Below are 18835 nucleotides of genomic sequence, written 5' to 3'. Positions count from 1 at the left end.
CAGGGGATGAACTCCTGGTGGCGAGAAGGACACAGCCCGGGCTTGGGACAGGGTGGGGACGAGAAGTTGTCTTGGGGATTGTATGCAGAAGGAGGGAAGGGAGAGAGGGAGGACAGCAGAAAAGGAGGGAGGAGGGCAGTAGGAGAGAGAGGGGAGAAGGGAGGAGGGAATAGGGGAGGGAGGAGGCAGCTGGTGTCCCTCCCAGGCACCACCACTGCGAAGTTTCCTGGCTTCCTGGTAACTTACGCTCCTGACGCATGATTGATTTGTGGGTGCCCCACTTCTTAGGAGGGAGGTGGAGACGAAGGTAACCCCAGGGATTACTGAATCTAGGTCACTGCCTCGCCGCTTGCTTACTGCCGTTGGGATAAGAGGATTGCCACTTCCGGCCTGGTGCGGTGGTTCACACCTGTTATCCCAGCACTTTGGGAGGCTGAGGCAGGTGGATCACCTGAGGTCAGGAGTTCGAGACCAGCCTGACCAACATGACGAAACTTGTCTCTACTAAAAATACAAAAATTAGCCAGGCACGATGGCGGGCGCCTGTAGTCCCAGCTACTCCGGGGGGTGAGGCAGGAGAATGGTTTGAACTCTGGAGGCGGAGCTTGCAGTGGACTGAGATTGTGCCATTGTACTCCAGCCTGGTGACAGAGCCAGACTCCGTCTCAAAAAAAAAAGAGGATTGCCACTCCCTCCCCAGCTGCCTGGGAAGGAGGGACCACACTTGCCCCTGGGCAGGCGACCTGGTGGGTAATTCCCAAGACCCATCCAGCAAGAGCGAGGCTGCCTGGGCCCCTTGCAGCCTCCTTAGCCGTGGGGACAGAAAAGGGGAGAGGAAGCTGGGGACTGGTGCAGGACAGGGAGAAGGGGCTTCTCCACCCTCCTTTCCTCGGAGCCTCCATGCCAGGCAGCCCCTCAGGGCCTTTCCAGTTCTCTGCTGGCCACTGCCCTCACCCAGTCTGGCGGGCACCTCACACCACGCTTGTTCTCCAATCCCACCAGGGCCGCCTCTGTCCTCAGGAAGCGTCTGCCCCAGCCTGTGCTTTGCATGGACAGGCCCTGGCCTTCCCGCCTTCAGTGACCCCAGTGAGCCTGTCTCAATTCTCAGTCTCTCGTCCCTCCCCATCCCACCCTGGACCCCCGTGCTCAGTGGCTCCCAGGTTTGTCCTCCCCTGGCGGCCAGTGTTGGCTCCCATGGGATAAAGCTGCTTCCGCCACAGTGGGAACTTGGGGTTCCCCCAGCTCTCCTTCCTTTCTGGGCATCTGCACCACCTTCAGCTGTGACCTCTTCTTCCCAAATCCCAAGGCAGGGCCTCCCTCCCAGCCCAGAGAGCCCTGAAGCCCCAACCTGGGCTGTCTTCCTGGAAGCCAGGGGTCCTCACACGACCTACATGGTCCCCACCATGGGACGTGGATGCAGAATCAGGGACACCCAGGTTTGGGCCCCAGTCTGCTTCAGCTGAGGCTCCCAGACTTAGGTCTAACCAACTCAGTGGCCACACAATGTCAGCTTGAGCCGAAAGCTCCGAGCCGGCGAGGCAGGCGGCCAGGGCACAGTGCCGGGCGGGGGCTCTAGGTACTCCCTCCTCTGCACAGAACAAGCCTGTGCCCTGATAAGAGGCCTCCCTGGAGGCCTGAGCATCCGAGCTGACCCTCAGACACCTGGGACAGGTGCAGGAGATGCACACAGCTGCCTCCCCGAGGCTCCGCACAGACCCACCTCATCCACGTCCTTGACATTCACCATCTTCTTGGTCTGAGCCACGTGGCCCACGACCCCGATGTCCAGTGGGAAGACGATCTCGGAGTCGGGGGGCACCAGGCAGTCCTCCAGGACGCTGTCTGACTGCACGCTGAAGAGCCTGGTGGCCAGCTCGGCCACGCCATTGCGCTGGCGGTACATGAAGAGGCTGCAGCGGTCGGCCTGCAGGAGGGTGCAGAGGCGCCGCAGGACCTTGAAGACCACGCGCTCCATGTTGATGTTCTCCTGCATGTCCTGCACCAGCTCCAGCAGCACCTCGCTCTCCTCCACCTGGCAGAGCTCCCGGAAGGTGTCGCAGTCCGGCGGGCACCCATCCTGGCAGGCCGCAGCCACATTCTCGGGGCTCAGTTTCTTCCCAAAGTACTGGCGGGCGAAATCGGGGTTCTGGTCGAGAAAGCTCCGGGCCTGCTCCTCACTGAGGCTCATGGTGGCTGCCTGTCCCTGGAGACGCTGCTGCTCCCGGCACGCATGGACTCCCGGGAAAACCCTGTCCTCAGCAAAGTCTTTCTTAGTGAGATTAGGAACCCCGGGGGCGGGTCAGCTGACTCACTCCCACAAATGGGGGCCTGTTCTCCCTCTGCTGGGACCCCAGGACTTCCCACCTTCCGGGAAAACCAGACCCCGTGGAATGAGGGCTGGGAGTAACCGCTGGGGGACCTCCTGCCTGTTGCAGGGGTCATGGGCGACTGCGCGCACGCATTTGGCTTCCAGCAGACCAAGCCCTGAGAACTAATTCCCTGAGGAGGTGATCCCACACACAGCAAGACACTCTCTGCCAGCGGAGCTGCCTGAGGGTTTGGGTTGGTCCCACAGGCGGCTCCAAGCCCTCCTGGGAGCCGAGACCTGGGCTTGGGGGTGCTGGGGAGGTGGTGGGGCCCTGGCCCTGCCTCCGGGAGACACAGTTCACCATGTGCAGGGAGAGGGGCTGGGTAAGCACACCCAGGACTCAAATGCCCAGAGGCCAGCAAGGGGACTCTGGATGTGGAGGTGGGACCACATGCACCTTCCCCCACGCTCTGAGGGATCCAGAGTCGCTAGTCAGCCTTTACCTGCTGTCACGCCCCGGCCGGGACAAGCTTCGGGGTAACGCCGCTCTGAGGCCACATGGCTGTCAGTAGCAGGAGGACCTGAATGGTGGGGGCTGCCTGGCAGTGAAGCCCGGCCTCTCCTCTCCGCTGTCCCCGCAGCAAGCCCTGCCTGCTCCCACAGGACTCTCGGCTCCTGGGCCAGCTCCCCGCTGGCCGGCAGGGGTGATGTGGCTGGAAGCACCTTGGCTGGGTCTGGCATGGGCGCCAGCCTGGCAGGCGGGTGGCAGTGGTCCTAACTTCCCTGAATATGAAAACGCTGATGGCCGCTTTCCAGGCACCTTTGTGCCGCCAGATCCTGGGCTTGAGGTTTCTTCCCATCTGTTCCAGTTTGTCTGTCCGTGTTGTCACCATGCTTTTAACCAGGGTGCAAGGTTTTCATGTGGTTCTTTTACTGCACTCTGCTGGTAGACGCGTGTGCACATGTACATGAGTGTGCGCATACGTGTGTGCACAGAGCATGAGTATGAGCACATGTAGGTGTGTGTGTTCATGTGTGAGCACATGTGAATGACAGCCAGGTGCCCTCTGGAGCACACAGTTCTCTCAGCACGAGGCCGGGCCCCGGGGAAGCTTCTGCAAGGGCCCTGGGCTGCAGCTGCCTGTCTCGGGGCTGCTCTGAGTGCAGAAGCTGCGCCGTCCACCGTAGGCCCAGCTGGGCGTGCGAAGCGTGCCCTTGTACCATGACGTTTCTGCCTCCGCTTAGTCACAAAGTCGCTTCCTTTCAGGGAACTGCTGAGAGGCCTCCCCTTTTTCCTAAAAATAGTGAATTCTCACTGGGGACAGGGGCGTGGGGATGTGGGTGGGGGCAGGGGTTGCGGGGCCGCTGCAGTGCTTGGGTTTGGGGCCAGGGTAGAGGGTCGCCTGCTTTGCATTCAGTCCCAGAACAGCCTCCAGAGCCTGCCGGGTGCAGTCCCCGACTCCCAGGGACGAGCTCACATTGCTCTCCACTTGACCTGGTCAGAGGGGCCTCGCCCTGGTACAGCTTGCAGGGGCTCCCAGTTGGCCACTCTTGCTCAGCTCTTGGGGTTTTGTGCTGTGCATATGAAGCTTAGTCCTCGGCCAAAGCCCCATGTGGCCCTGTGCAGATCATTGGAGCCTGTTGTGTGCACAGATTCCTCCTCAGCGGCAATCTTCTCTGCAAACTGCAGCCACCGCTGCCTCCCCAGGGCCAATCTGTCTTCCCAGCTGCATGAGATCTCAAAACAGTAATTCATTTTTGTCTCCCAATTTTCCGTAACAACACAAAAAAAATTGCTATCATAAATTAGTAGAGCCTCATGTAAGGTAATTCCTAATTGTGTCTACACAGTGCTCAGCCGATTTGCAAAATAACGAAGATGTTTTCATGTGAATGGAGTGCTCTTGTGTTGTGCACAACCTGAGCAACTGTGCATCTTAGCCCTGTAGCATCCCAGAGAGGCTCTGATTTCCCATGTTGGATGGATCCCGAAACTCTGCAGCAAGCATCTCACGATTAGGAGAACTACAGTCTTTTTAAAGATTATTTTCTCCCCTATTATCCCATAGTGATCATCAAAAAAATCTTTAAAACGTAGATGGCATGGGTATGAATGTTCGAATGGCAACTCTCTGGAGAAACAATCACTGAACTGGTAGAAAGGAATGAAATTATCAAGGACAGTTGAACAGAGAGGATTGTCAGCAGATGAGAGCTGTGGCTGCCTGATTTAAAGGGGCAGGGGAAGCCCACAAAAAGGCCACAGGCCAGCCTGGCCAACATGGTGAAATCCCATCTCTACTAAAAATACAAAAATTGGCTGGGTACGGTGGCTCACGCCTGTAATCCCAGCACTTTGGGAGGCTGAGGTGGGCAGATCACCTGAGGTCAGGAGTTCAAGACCATCTTGGCCAACATGGTGAAATCCCGTCTCTACTAAAAATACAAACATTGGCTGGGTGTGGTGGCGGGTGCCTGTAATCCCAGCTACTCGGGTGGCTCAGGCACAAAATTCACTTGAACCCGGGAAGTGGAGGTTGCCGTGAGCCGAGATCACACCGCTGTACTCCAGCCTGGGCAATAGAGCGAGACTCTGTCTCAAAAAAAAAGAAAAAAAAAAGGCCACAGGAAGGTCCCTGTGAGAAGCACTGATTCACCCCATAGCTCCAGAGTCTCCAAGAGACTCAGACCCTGGGGCCGGCGTCAGTCGGGACCCCCAGGAAGCAGACGCCGGGAAGCAGGTTCACCGTTGATTTGTTTGGACCTTGGTCCCCTCCAAGCCTCATGTTGAAATGTGATCCCTGATGTTGGAGGTGGGGCCTGGTGGGAGGTGATTAGGTCCTGGAGGTGGATCCCTCACGAACAGCTGGTGCCCCTCTTGTGGGGCGGCGTTCTCCCTCTCACCTCCTGTGAGCTCAGGTTGTTAGAGCCTGGCCCCCACCCCCACCCCCCTTCTTCTCCCACCCTGGCATGCTGGGTCCCCTTCACCTCCCCCACGAGTGGAAGCTCCTGAAGCTGTCACCAGAAGCAGACTGTGGTGCCAGACTTCCTGTACAGCCTGCAGAACCGTAAGCCAGAGAAACCTCTTTCTTTATAAATGACCCAGCCCCAGGTGATCCTTTACAGTAACACAGATAGACTAAGACAGCATGTCCTAGACTCAGCCCGGACTCCCGACCGGCGCCCTAGACTCAGCCTGGACTCCCGACCGGTGCCCTGGACTCAGCCTGGACTCCCGACTGACGCCCTGGACTCGGCCCGGACTCCTGACTGACGCCCTGGACTCGGCCCGGACTCCCGACCGGCACCCTAGCCCTGGACTCGGCCCGGACTCCCGACCGGCACCCTAGACTCAGCCTGGACTCCCGACCGGCGCCCTAGACTCAGCCTGGACTCCCGACCGGCCCCTAGACTCAGCCTGGACTCCCGACCAGTGCCCTAGACTCAGCCTGGACTCCCGACCAGTGCCCTGGACCCAGCCCGGACTCCCGACTGACGCCCTGGACTCCAGCATGCCCCAGACTCAGCCTCAGGGGAGCACTCTAGAGACCTCCCAATACCATGAACCAGCATCAACCCACATGCACGAGTCCAGGGAGACAGAACACTCACACAACCAGTTATGAAAGCAACTTTATTACTCACAGGCAGGCAGCAGGGAACAGCCTAGGATCCATGGTGAGCCGGTCCCCGAGGCTCGGAAAAGCTGCCCAGAACGAAAGGAGCCTTCTCTATGTGTGCTCTGCTTCACGCCACAGCTGAGGGATCCCAAAGGTGCTTGGGGTTCCATAGCCAGGGGTGACCTGACTCACGGGGCTACAGTGTGCGGGACATCCTGCCCTAGGAGGCACAGGAGCAGAGCCAGGGCTGTCCAGCCGGTCCCTCCCTAGACCAGGTGGTTACATTCCTGGCACATTCTTCAGGTATTCTCGAGAACCACACATGAGAAGGGAGGGCCTTGTTCATTCCAAGGCCATCTGGGACTTCTCCTGCAGACATCAAGATGGAATAGGAAGTGGATTTATGGGATGGGGACTCCCTGTGTGGGGTAGAAGGGAGATGAAGGAGGAGCAGGTGGGGAGCCCCAGGTAAGGGTGTGATTGTGGCACCTGTGGAAGGAGAGGAAAGGAAGGTGGCTGGGCAGGACCAGCCTCAGGCTGCAGCTCAAGACCGTACTAGCCTTTCGGGAAAGAACGCCTTTTGGGGGAGCCCCGGCGCGTGGAACTTTCTGAGTCTAGCACCTGCCATTGCCCAAACTGGACTTCCGGTCTCTGGTGCCTCACGTGAGGCGCTCAGGAGCTGCTGCCCAACCCGAACAACAAGTCAGCTGAGCAGACTGAAAATCAACAGTTCTTGCCACACCCAAAACAGCAGCAAAGACATAGGTACCTGGTACGTGCGGGGCTGGCAGGCGCTGGCCTGTCAATGACAGGGGCCATGGTTTGCCAGAGCAGAAATGCATCCGTGGAAACCACCTCAGGAGCTTGTTCCAGGGCAGGGAAACCTGAACTGTAGCTGATGAATCCCTGGAGGCTCAGTGTGGGCAACTCCAAACTCCTCCAGGGGACCCAGTCATGGCGGACACCACAGTGGGGGGGACCCTGTCATGGCAGACACCATGGGGGGGACTCAGTCATGGCAGACACCATGGGGGGGACCCTGTCATGGCGGACACCTTGGGGGGGACTCAGTCATGGCAGACACCATGGGGGGGACCCTGTCATGGCGGACACCTTGGGGGGGACTCAGTCATGGCGGACACCATGGTGGGGGGGACTCAGTCATGGCGGACACCATGGTGGGACCCTGTCATGGCGGACACCACGGTGGGACCTTGTCATGGTAGATACCATGGTCGGGGGGGACCCAGTCATGGCGGACACCATGGGGGGAGGGGCCCAGTCGTGGCGGACATCACGTGTGTGTTTTACCCCAGGAGTTCTAACACATTCTCACAGTGAATATCAGAGAAAAATCTCATTCTACAGATAGGAGGATGGAAAATGGAATCATTTTGAAACACACCAAAACATTCTGTCCTTAACAAGAGCTGCCCTCAGGAGAAACTGTTAACCAGAGTATAACCTGACAGGGGAAGAGAAACATCCAACTTCCGCCCCCTCGAGCCATCCTGTCTCACCTAAGAAGGTGAGGGGTGGGCAGCTGAGAAACCCTTGTGAAGTTCACAGCCCAATGCACAGGTTCACCAAAGACTGAGTCCTGGGTAGAAGGTTCTAGAATGCTTCCCCTCCCCCCACATCTCACGACGGCATCACTAAAGGCATCTTTACAGCAGGTCTTTATACTCTGCACATCATGTCTGGCTATGAAGAAAATATTACAAGACATACTAAAAATAAGGCAAAAAACAAAAACCCACACCAGAATTTGAAGAGCCAGAACCACTGGAACCAGACATGGCAGGTATATTGGAATTATCAGACCAGGAATTTAAAACAGCAATGATTAAGATGCCAAGAGCTCTCGTGGGTAAAGCAGACAGCACACAGAAACAGAGGGGCAATGTAAGCAGACAGATGGAAAGTCTAGGAAGGAACCAAAAAGAAACATAGAGATAGAAAACACTGCAACAGAAATGAAGACTGCCTTTGATAGGCTCATTAGTAGACTGGACACAGCGGAGGAAAGAGCCTCTGCGCTTGAGGATAGCTCAATAGAAATTTCCAAAAGTGAAAGGCAAAGAGAACAATGACTGAAAACAAACAAACAAACAAAAAACAAACAAACAAAAAGAACAGAATATCCAAAAGTTGTAGGACACCCATAAAAGGTGTAACACGAATAATATCAGAAGCAGAAGAAAGAAAGAAAAGAAAAGAAGAAAGAAGAAAGAAGGAGGAAGGGAGGAAGGGAGGAAGGAGGCCGGGCGCGGTGGCTCACGCCTGTAATCCCAGCACTTTGGGAGGCCGAGGCAGGCGGATCACGAGGTCAGGAAATTGACACCAGCCTGGCTAACACGGTGAAACCCCGTCTCTACTGAAAAATACAAAAAAACTAGCCGGGCGAGGTGGCAGACACCTATAGTCCCAGCTACTCGGGAGGCTGAGGCAGGAGAATGGCGTGAACCCAGGAGGCGGAGCTTGCAGTGAGCCGAGGTCACGCCACTGCACTCCAGCCTGGGGGGCAGAGTAAGACTCCATCTTGAAAAAATAAATAAATAAAAATAAAATTAAAAGAAAGAAAGGAAGGAAGGACAACAAAAAACCTGAACCAATAATGACTGAGGATTCCTCCAAATTAATGTCAGACACCAAACTACAGATCCAGGAAACTCAGGGAACAAAACAAAACAAAACAAAAAACACTCTCCCCAAAGAAAACAAACAAACAAACACCTAGGCACCTCATATTTAAACTACATAACTCATATTTAAACTACACCTCAACACGACACCTAGGCACCTCATATTTAAACTACATAAAATCAAACATGAACAAATTTTTTTTTTTTTTTTTTGAGACGGAGTCTCGCTCTGCCGCCCAGGCTGGAGTGCAGACATGAACAAATTTTGAAAGAAGCCAGAATAAAACCTCCCAACACCAACACCTTACCTGTAGAGGAGCGAAGATAAGAATGACATCCACCTTCTCTCAGGAACCATGTGTCCGAGTCCCTCTTCTGCCACTATAACAGAATACCACAGATTAGGTAAATTATAAAGAAGTTTATTTGGCTCACAATTCTGGGAGCTGGGAAGTGCAGGAGCACGGTGCCGGCGTCTGGCCAGGGTCAGTCTATGGTAGAGGGCAGAGCAGGGACGCAAGCACCGGGAGACAAAGAGAAAATCAGCCTGAACTCATCCTTTTATCAGGAGCCCACTCTCAAGACAATGAACCCACTCCTGAGATAATGGCACTAATCCATCCACGAGGGTGAAGCCCTAGGAGCTAATCACCTCTCAAGGGTCCCACCTCTCAATATTGTCACAATGGTAATTAAATTTCAACAGGAGTTTTGGAGGGGACATCCGAACCCCAGCACCACGCAGCCGGAAGACAGCAGAGTGAGATATTTAAAGTGTTGAGGAAAAAAACCCACCCAGCTAAAATTCTGCACCCCATGAAATTATCCTTCAAAAGTGAAGGAGAAATAAAGACCTTTTCAGGAAAACAAAAGTTGAGAGAATTTGTCATCAGTAGACTTGCCTTGCAGAAGTCTTAAAAAAAGCTTTTTAGAGAGAGGAAAGTGCTATAGATCAGAAACTCAAATCTACATAAAGAAAGGAGGAACACCAAAGAAGGAACAGTCAGGTAAAATAAAATCTTTAATATTCTTAGCTGATCTAACAGATAACAGCTATAAATAATAACAACAATGCATTCAATTATGTATCTTACGTGTGTCTTAGGCATGTATATGCTTACGTATGCTTCGACATGAGGGAAATAAATGGCTTAAATCATGCAAAGGATACGAACAACGAGTTAAGATGACGTTGTTGTTGTCAGGAACTCATGTTATCTGTGAAGCAGTAGAGCATTTGAAAGTAGAATTGGATTCGCTGGGAATGTATTGCAAATTCTAGCGCAATCACTAACTGATATTCTAAGAAAGGAGAGAAAATAGAACTGAGCATATCAGATGCTCAATTAAAATCACAAAAGGCAGAAAAAGTGGGAAAAAACAGGGAAAAGGAATAAGGGCAGCAAACAGAAAACAGTAACAAAATGGCAGATATTAATCCAATTATACAAATAATTACTTTGAACATCAATGGTCTAAATGCAACAATAAAAAAACAGATTTTTGGCAGGGCACAGTGGCTCACACCTGTAATCCCAGCACTTTGGGAGGCTGAGGCAGGCAGACCACATGGTCAGGAGGTCAAGACCATCCTGGCAAACATGGTGAAACCCTGTCTCTACTACACAAAAACCCCAAAATTAGCTGGGTATGGTGGCAGGCACCTGTAGTCCCAGCTACTCGGGAGGCTGAGGCAGGAGAATCATTTGAACCCAGGAGGCAGCGGTTGCAGTCAGCACCACTGCACTCCAGCCTGGGCAACAAGAGTGAAACTCTATAAAAAACAAACCAAAACAAAACAAAAACACCGAGATTTTTACATCAGAGTGGATAAAAAATGATACCCAACTATCTATTGTCTACAAGAAACACACTTTAAAGTTAGACACATATAGACTAAAAGTAAACGAGTGGAGAAAGAGACATACCATGTTTACACTGATGGAAAGAAAGCAGGAGTAGCTATTCTAATTCCAGACAAGGCAGACTTCAGAGCAAAGAAAGCTGCCAGGGATGAAGAGAAAGCATTCCATAATGATAAAGGGGTCAAGTTGTTCAAGAAGACATAACAATCCTTAAGGGATATGCATCAAACCATGTGAGGCAAACACCGCAAGGAGAAAGCTATGAATCCATGATCATGGTTGGAGACTTTAACACGTTCAGTCAGATATGACTGAATTGTGTCTCCCCAAAACTTTATTTATTGTGCCTTGACCTCCAATGTGACTGTTTGTAGAAAAGGCTTTTAGGAGGTGATTGAGGTGAAACGAGATCACAAGGGTGGGGTCCTAATTCAACACCACTGGTGGCTTTACAAAAAGAGGATGAGATCCTGCACCACACATGTATCAAAGAAAGGCCACGTGAGGATACAGCGAGAAGACGGCTGCCGTAAGCCAGGAAGAGAGCCCTCACCAGGACCTGACTGTGCTGGCACCCTGATTTTGGACTCCCAGCCTCCAGAACTATGAGAAATAAGTGTCTGCTGTTTCAGAGACCGGGTCGGTGTGGTATTTTGTTATGACAGCCTGAGCAGAATGAGACAACTCCAATTCTGCTGAGAGGGTGGTGGGGGTGCCTGGAGGCCGTGGCCCCCACTCCTCAGTGTGGGTCTCTAGCGGGGAGGTCTGAGCAGGCACCTCCTGCTGTTATGGCAGCCAGTCCATGCCTCGGGCCACACAGTCTGACTTCTCCATCCACGTTGGGGGAGGAGCTCCTCATGGTTCCTGGGGCCTGTCCCCCTGAGAGAAGGCTTTGACGTGCACAGTTAGTGGAGCACACCACAGCCTCCAGCCCTGCAGCTGGCCTCCATCATCGCTTCTCACTGGGCCATGACAGGGGCTCCCTTCATCCTCCATCCTCATTTTTTACCTCCTCTCCCTTGACTATCACTTCTGTAGGTCTTGGGGGCTTCCCTGGCTATGTGAGGGGACTGAGCCCCTAATGATCACACTCTTACTGGGCTGGGGTGGCTGCACCTGCCCAAGCACAGTGACACAGGGCAAGGGCGCCCTGCGGTTGGCCTGGCCCCACGAGGTCCCTTCCTGCCCGTGTGCAGCTGCCCCACATCCTCTGCTGCTCGCGGATCAGCTTCTCCACCAAGACAGCCACTCCTCTCCCGTCTCGACCCTGGATACCAGAGTCCCAGTGCCCAGCAGCAAGGACCTGAGTCATGGCCCGTTAACAGCATGCCCCTTAGGAGATGACGACCCTCAGCCTTGCCCGCCAGTGTTTCAGGGACAGGAAGCACCAGGCCCCAGGAGTCACTGTGGGGGAGGGGAGTAGAGATCACCCCCACTTCTGCCTCTTGGTTCCAGACTCATGCTGGTCTTCCTGGTGAGGTCAGATGTCACGTGGCGTCCTGGGTTTCGTGTAGCTGGCAGGTGGCGCACTGTCCCCCGGGTTCCTGGCCTCCATCACACAGGGCCGACTCCAAGTGGGACTTCAGCTGTGCCTCCAGCAACTGACCCTCTGGTACCTCTCAGTCCAGAAGCTTCTCCATGGCAGGGCGGCCGATGCAGCCAGGAGTCCCTTCACCCCAGCCCTGCCTTGGCTGAGCAGTTAAACACCCCGGGGCGTCGTCACTCACCACTGGGGCCTGCACTGGCCACTTGGCCTGGCCGCCCTTCCTCGGAGGAGACGAGTGCCTCTCCAGGGGCCCCTCGGGCTCTCATGTTGGCATCTGCCCTCATTCCTGTTGCTCCACCACCAGCATCCACCCCCTGGTGATGCCCAGACACCCTTCGTCCCATGCCTTTCCAATGCCTGAGCCACAGGCCCTGCCAGGACCTTCCTTTAACCTGTTGTTCTCCAGGCGGCCGCCGGTGCCACCTTGTCCCAGGAGCTACACCTGCCTCATTCTAGCTGCAGTGCTCGCTGCTAGACCACAACAGAGCCAGGTTTCCTATGCTTGGGCATTTTAACGCCGCCTCATCAGAGTGAGAGGCAGGACCCAGGCGGTTTCCCCAGAGAGTTAACCCTGGAGGGAGGCACTGGTGTGATTAAGACAGAGCCCAGAACCTGGGAAGGAGCCTTCACCCAGCTGCAGAGGGCAAAGATGCAGCCTGGGAGGGACTCTTGGAGAAAGGAATCAGCAGCTTATCTGACACGGATGCACTTGGGAATAAAGAAAGTAATACTGTGCATTAGTGTTAGCTGGCACTGCAGGCGTGGGCCACCACACCCAGCTAATTTTTGTATTTTTAGTAGAAACAAGGTTTCGTTTCACCATATTGCCCGGGCTGGTCTTGAACTCCTGGCCTCAAGTGATCTGCCTGCCTTGGCCTCCCAAAGTGCTGGGATTACAGGCATGAGCTATTGCACCTGGCCCAGCAAAAAGCTCTTGAATGGAAATAGCATTCCTGAGAAAGACCAGCACCTGCTTCCCCAACACTTCACACCCAGCCTCTGCGTGCTGGTGAAGGCATGATGCTTTCCTCACTTTCTGACAGTGCACAGGTTTTGGTTGTGTCATCTCTCCCCCTTAGATGGTCCTAGGGCCACTGTCCCCCAGGTTCCTGGCCTCTGCCTCAGCCACTTCTGTCTGGCCCACATGCGTCCATGTGGTGCCACCTGGTGCTGACCCGTCACGGGGCTGGGAGGGCACTGTCTCCCTCTTGGCTGTTCTTTTCTGCCACTTCTAGATGGGGGTGAAAATGCCACCTTGCAAGTGGCCGAGAGCACACGTGCTGAGCAACCTGCTGCGTCTCTTTGCAGTTTGTCATAAGCCAGGTGTCAGACACTAACGCTGTTTCTGGCTTTGCTGCCAATTCTTCTCTGAATCACTACTGCCTGGAACTGTATCTCCTTAATAAATGATTCACACTTAACCCTTGCCCCAGGCTATGTTTTCTAGGAAGTCCTAGAGTATCAGCTATGTTTCGCTGCAGAGCAAACTGCTCCCAAATTTAGTGGGTTAAACAATTCTATTTGCTCATGATTCTATGGGTCAGGCTTTTGGGCTGGGCTCAGCTGGGCAGTTCTCTATGGTTACTGTACAGCTTGGCCATCTGGCAGCTGACCTGGGCTGGATGTGGCAATGCCTCTCATGAGCCTGGCAGCTGGCGCCCGCCCCTAGCTGGTTGGTCCAGGAGGCCTCAGCTGCTCCACACGGCTGCTGCTACTCCAGAGGGCTAGACCTGGAGGCCTTCCCTGGGATGGTCCCTCCTGGCTCCCCTGTCGCTCTCTGTGGGTCAAGGTAAGTCTTACAGCCCAGCCTGGATTCAAGGGGCAGAGAAAAAGGCTTCACCTCTTAATAACAGAGCAGCAGAGTCTCATTGCAGAGGCACTAGGCAAAGAAGGGAGGGATTGTGCCATCTTCACAGACATCCTGCGATGCCAATCTGAGACAACCACCATAACACTGTCCCTAATGTCATTTTGGAAGACAGCAAACAGGAATCTGGAGCCTAGATTCCAGGGAGGAAGAGATGAACTTGTCATTGCTATTTAGATTATGTGACTGAATATCTGGGGGAAGGCGAAGGAGTCCATTGAGACAGCATTGGGATGATGAGTGAAGTTTTAATCAATGGCTATTTTGTCCATCAGCGAGGGAGCTGGGTTCTCAGCTGCACTGATGATGTTGATACTCACACCTGCAATGAGACCTTCATCCCCTGTGTCTCCCTCTCTCCCATCCCTCCTGGCTTACATTCCTACCCTGTCACCACTTTGAGGGTTTTGCTGCATCAACAGCTCTCTTTGGGTAGGTGACCTCCCCCGGACACAAAGGTGCTCAGACACCCTCCCGCAACCCTCACTGCTAAGCTCCTCAGCGGCTCTGTGTTCCCCTGACCCCCTTCCGCACCTTCCTCTTGCTCTTCACTGACTCTGCTTCGGGCTCCACCCTCGTGCCCCCACCTGAGCCTGAAGGGGCAGGGCTCCTCTGCGCCACACTCCCTCCACAGCAGTCTAACCAGGACCCGTGTGCTGTACCTGTAAAACAGGGCACATCCCATTTTCCATGTGTCAATCATCTTCCATGTGTCAGTCATCTTCCATGTGTCAATCATCTACCATGTGTCAAACATCTTCCATGTGTCAATCATTTACCATGTGTCAATCTTCCATGTGTCAATCATCTTCCATGTGTCAATCATTTACCATGTGTCAATCTTCCATATGTCAATAACATATTTCTGGCGTTTTTATGTTTTGTCAGTTTTGAACTTCCCACTCTGGTCTTTTTCCCTCTTAGAATTAATTAATGGAATTCCTACACGGGGCCTTAAAACCTGCCAGTTAGCTGGGTGTGGTGGTGTGTGCCTGTGGTCCCAGCTGCTTGGGTGCTGAGGCAGGAGGATCACGGCAGCCCGGGAGTTCATGTCCAGCCTGGGCTACAGAGCAAGACCCTATCCCTTTGAAAATAAACCTGCCAGCTCTCCCAATTTCTGGTGAAATAAATCTTGACAAAGTAAGAAGTGAAAAAAATTCCCTCTTTGTTTACAGCTGCAGAAAAGCAGACGCAATTCTGTACCATAAACTGCCCCACAGGTCTCAAAGACACATTTGCACACCGTGTTCATAGCAGCACTATTCGCAGCAGCTAAAACATGAAAGCAACCCAGCATCCGTCAAGGGATGAGTGGATGAGAAAATGTCCTCCATTCATACGATGGGATGTTATTCAGCCTTAAGAAGGAAGGAGATTCTGAGACACACCACAGCATGATGAACCTTGAGGACATTGTGCTGAGTAAAATAAGCCTGACACAAAAGGGCAAACACTGTGCAATTCCACTTAAAAGAGGTCCCAGGAGCAGTCACAAGTCACATTCCCAGGGACAGAAAGTGGAGTGGTGGGTGCCGGGGTGGGGTCGGGAGACGGGGAAGTGAATGTTTTTTTTTTGTTTTGTTTTGTTTTGTTTTTTTGAGGCGAAGTCTCGCTCTGTCGCCCAGGCTGGAGTGCAGTGACACAATCTCGGCTCACTGCAAGCTCCGCCTCCCGGGTTCACGCCATTCTCCTGCCTCAGCCTCCTGAGTAGCTGGGACTACAGGCGCCTGCCACCGCGCCCGGCTAATTTTTTGTATTTTTAATAGAGACGGGGTTTCACCATGTTAGCCAGGATGGTCTCGATCTCCTGACCTTGTGATTCGCCCGCCTCGGCCTCCCAAAGTGCTGGGATTACAGGCGTGAGCCACTGCGCCCGGCCGGAAGTGAATGTTTAATGGCAGTGAGTTTCAGTTTGGGAAGACTAAAAGGTTCTGGAGATGAAACCTTTTACATCCTTTTACATATTAAACCTTTTACATATTGAATATATTCATGATGTGCAGCCATGATGAATACACTTAATACCTCTGAACTGCATACTTAAAATGGTTAAGATGGTACATTTCATGTTTATGTACTTTACCAGAATGCATTGTTTTTCTTCTTTTGGGAAAAAAGAGGCAATGCTTAACCCTGAAGAAAAGTTGTGTATGACTCGGGAGGGGAAGGCCCTTCCTGCAGGAGCCCCTGAGCAGCGTCTGCCTCACGGAGAAACAATTCAGGCCTCAGCACTCGCCTGCAGACTCCAGACTGCAGAGGGTTTAGAAGACTCTGCCTGTGGCCCTCGCTCTCAGAGCCCTGTTCTGCAAATCCAAGCAGATCAGCAGCCTTTCTGATGTCTACACTGGTTTACTGTTGGCTACGTTTAAACGACCACACATGTTCTACAGTAAAAAATAAAACAATGGGCCGGGTGCAGGGGCCCACGCCTGTAATCTCAGCACTTTGGGAGGCTGAGGTGGGCGGATCACCTGAGGTCAGGAGTTTGAGACCAGCCTGGAAAACATGGCAAAACCCCGTCTCTACTAAAAATACAAAAATTAGGCGTAGTGGTGGGTGCCTGTAATCCAAGCTACTTGTGTGGCTGAGTCACGAGACTCACTTGAACCTATGGGTAGAGGTTGCAGTGAGCTGCGATTGTGCCACTGCACTCTAGCCTGGGCAACAGAGCAAGACTTGATCTCAAAACAAAAACAAAAACAAAAACAAACAAACAAACAAAAAACATTTATCATGAGATTGCAGCAATTCAGTCCCATATACAGGGTCCACTTCTAATTCTAGTTCTCTTGCTGTTTCCACCACATCTGCAGTGACTTCCTCCACTGAAGTCTTCAACTCCTCACAGTCATTCTTGAGGGCTGAGATCAGCTTCTCCCAAACTCCTGTTCACGTTGCTGTTTTAACCTCCTCCCGTGAATCGTGAATGTTCTTAATGGCATCTGGAATGATGAATCCTTTCCAGAAGGTTGTCAGTGAACTTGCCAGATCCATCAGAGGAATCACCGTCTATGGTTGCTATGACCTTAGAAATGTTTTTGTTGTTGTTGTTGTTGTTTGCTTTGTTTCGTTCTTAAACAAAGTCTTGCTGTGTCGCCCAGGTTGGAGTGCAGTGCTGCTCACTGCAACCTCTGTCTCCTGGGTTCAAGTGATTCTCCTGCCTCAGCCTCCCGAGTAGCTGAGATCACAGGCACCCACCACCATGCTCGGCTAATTTTTGTATTTTTAGTAGAGACGGGGTTTCACCATGTTAGCCAGGATGGTCTTGAACTCCTGACCTCAGGTGATCCGCCCGCCTCGGCCTCCCAAAGTGGTGGGATTACAGGCGTGAGCCACTGTGCCCGGCCAGAAATGTGTTTCTTAAATAGTAAGACTTGGAAGTTGACACAACTCCTTGATCCAAGGGCTGCAGAATGGATGTTGTTTTGGCAGCCATGAAAGCAGCATGACTGTGTACATCTCTGTTAGCGCTCTGGGAACTGGGTGCATTGTCAATGAATATATATATGTATTTTGAGACAGGGTCTCACCGTCACCCAGGCTGGAGTGCAGAGGTGTGATCCTGGCTGACCAGCTTTGACCTCCCTGGCTCAAGTGATCCTCCCACCTCAGCCTCCTGAGTAGCTGAGCCCACAGGCATGAGCTACCATGTCTGGCTAATTTAAAGATTTTTTTATAAAGATAGGGTCTCCTTATGTTGCTCAGGCTGGTCTCAAATTCCGAGGCTCAAGTGATCCTCCTGCCTCAGCTTCCCCAAGTTCTGGGATTACAAGCGTGAACCATGATACCCAGACTCCTAGTAATATTATGAAAGGAATCTTGTTTTTCCCAAGGAATAGTTCTCAACAGCGGGCGTAATGGATTCCATAAACCATCCGTGAACAGATGTGCTGCCATCCAGGCCTTGTTGCTCCATTTCTAGAGCAGGCAGAGTGCATGTTGCGTCATTCTTAAGGGCCCCGGGATTTTCTGAATGGTGAATAAGCACCAGCTTCAATTTGAGGCCACCAGAGCTCACAAGAGGCTCAGCCTGTCTTGTGAAGCTTCGAAGCCAGGCATTGGCTTCTCTCCAGCTATGAAAGTCTTATTTGGCATCTTCCTCCGACAGAAAACTATGAGTCTACATAAAAAGTCTGTGTAGCGTGGCCACCTTCATCCATGATCTCAGCTGGATGTTCCAGGTAACTTGCTGCAGCTTCTCCATCAGTACCTGCTGCCTCACCTCGAACTTTCATGTTACGGAGATGATTTCTTTCCTTCAGCCTCACAAACCAACCTCTGTTTGCTTCAGAGTTTTCTTCTGCAGCTTCCTCACCTCTCTCAGCCTCCGCAGAATTTAAAAGTCGGGGCCTTGCTCTAGATTAGGCTTTGGCCAGGATGGTCTCGATCTCCTGACCTTGTGATCCGCCCGTCTCAGCCTCCCAAATTGCTGGGATTACAGGCTTGAGCCACGGCACCCGGCCTGTTTCGCTTTTTAGTCATGTGTTCTGGCGGGTATCACTTTCAATCTCCTTTAAGAACTTTTTTGTATTCACAGCTTGGCGCATGAGCCTAGATTTCCACCTGTCTCGGCTTTCAACATGCCTTTCTCACTGAGCCTAGTCATGTCTAGCTTGTGACTGACCATTCACTTGAGGACTTAGAGGTCACTGTAGGGTTATTGGTTGGTCTAATTTCAAATTGCTGTTTCTCAGGGAATAGGGAGGCCCAAAGAAAGGGAGACAGGGAGGAACAGCTGGTCCATGGAGCAGTCAAAACACACACAGCGTTCATCAATTAAGTTCACTTTCTTAATTGCGTGGTTCTTTCTAAATGCGTGGTTCATGAAGCCCTAAAACAATGACCATAGTAACTTCAAAGATCACCAACCACAGACCACCATAAAGATACCATCATCATAAAGTTCGACACATTGCAAAAATGACTAACGTGTGACTCAGAGATGTGAGTGAGCTCACACCGTTGGAAACATGGCACAGGTGGG

General features: G+C 52.6%; 1 protein-coding gene across 2 annotated transcripts in view; it reads right to left on the bottom strand.

The window, feature by feature from the left end:
- The window catches only part of PDE6B (phosphodiesterase 6B), a 44017-nt gene extending 41829 nt beyond the window's left edge, over positions 1–2188 (bottom strand). For both annotated transcript variants that reach the window (XM_033213369.1, XM_033213370.1), the window contains exon 1: positions 1721–2188. In XM_033213369.1, the coding sequence (XP_033069260.1) occupies positions 1721–2188 (468 nt within the window). The remainder of the gene's footprint in view (positions 1–1720) is intronic.
- Positions 2189–18835: the final 16647 nt, after the last annotated feature.

This window comes from Trachypithecus francoisi, unplaced genomic scaffold, assembly GCF_009764315.1.
Source record: "Trachypithecus francoisi isolate TF-2019V2 unplaced genomic scaffold, Tfra_2.0 Lachesis_group1, whole genome shotgun sequence".
Classification (NCBI taxonomy): Eukaryota; Metazoa; Chordata; class Mammalia; order Primates; family Cercopithecidae; genus Trachypithecus; species Trachypithecus francoisi.
The sequence above is the reverse complement of the archived record's forward strand: the minus strand, read 5'-3'. Positions and strand labels throughout refer to the sequence as shown.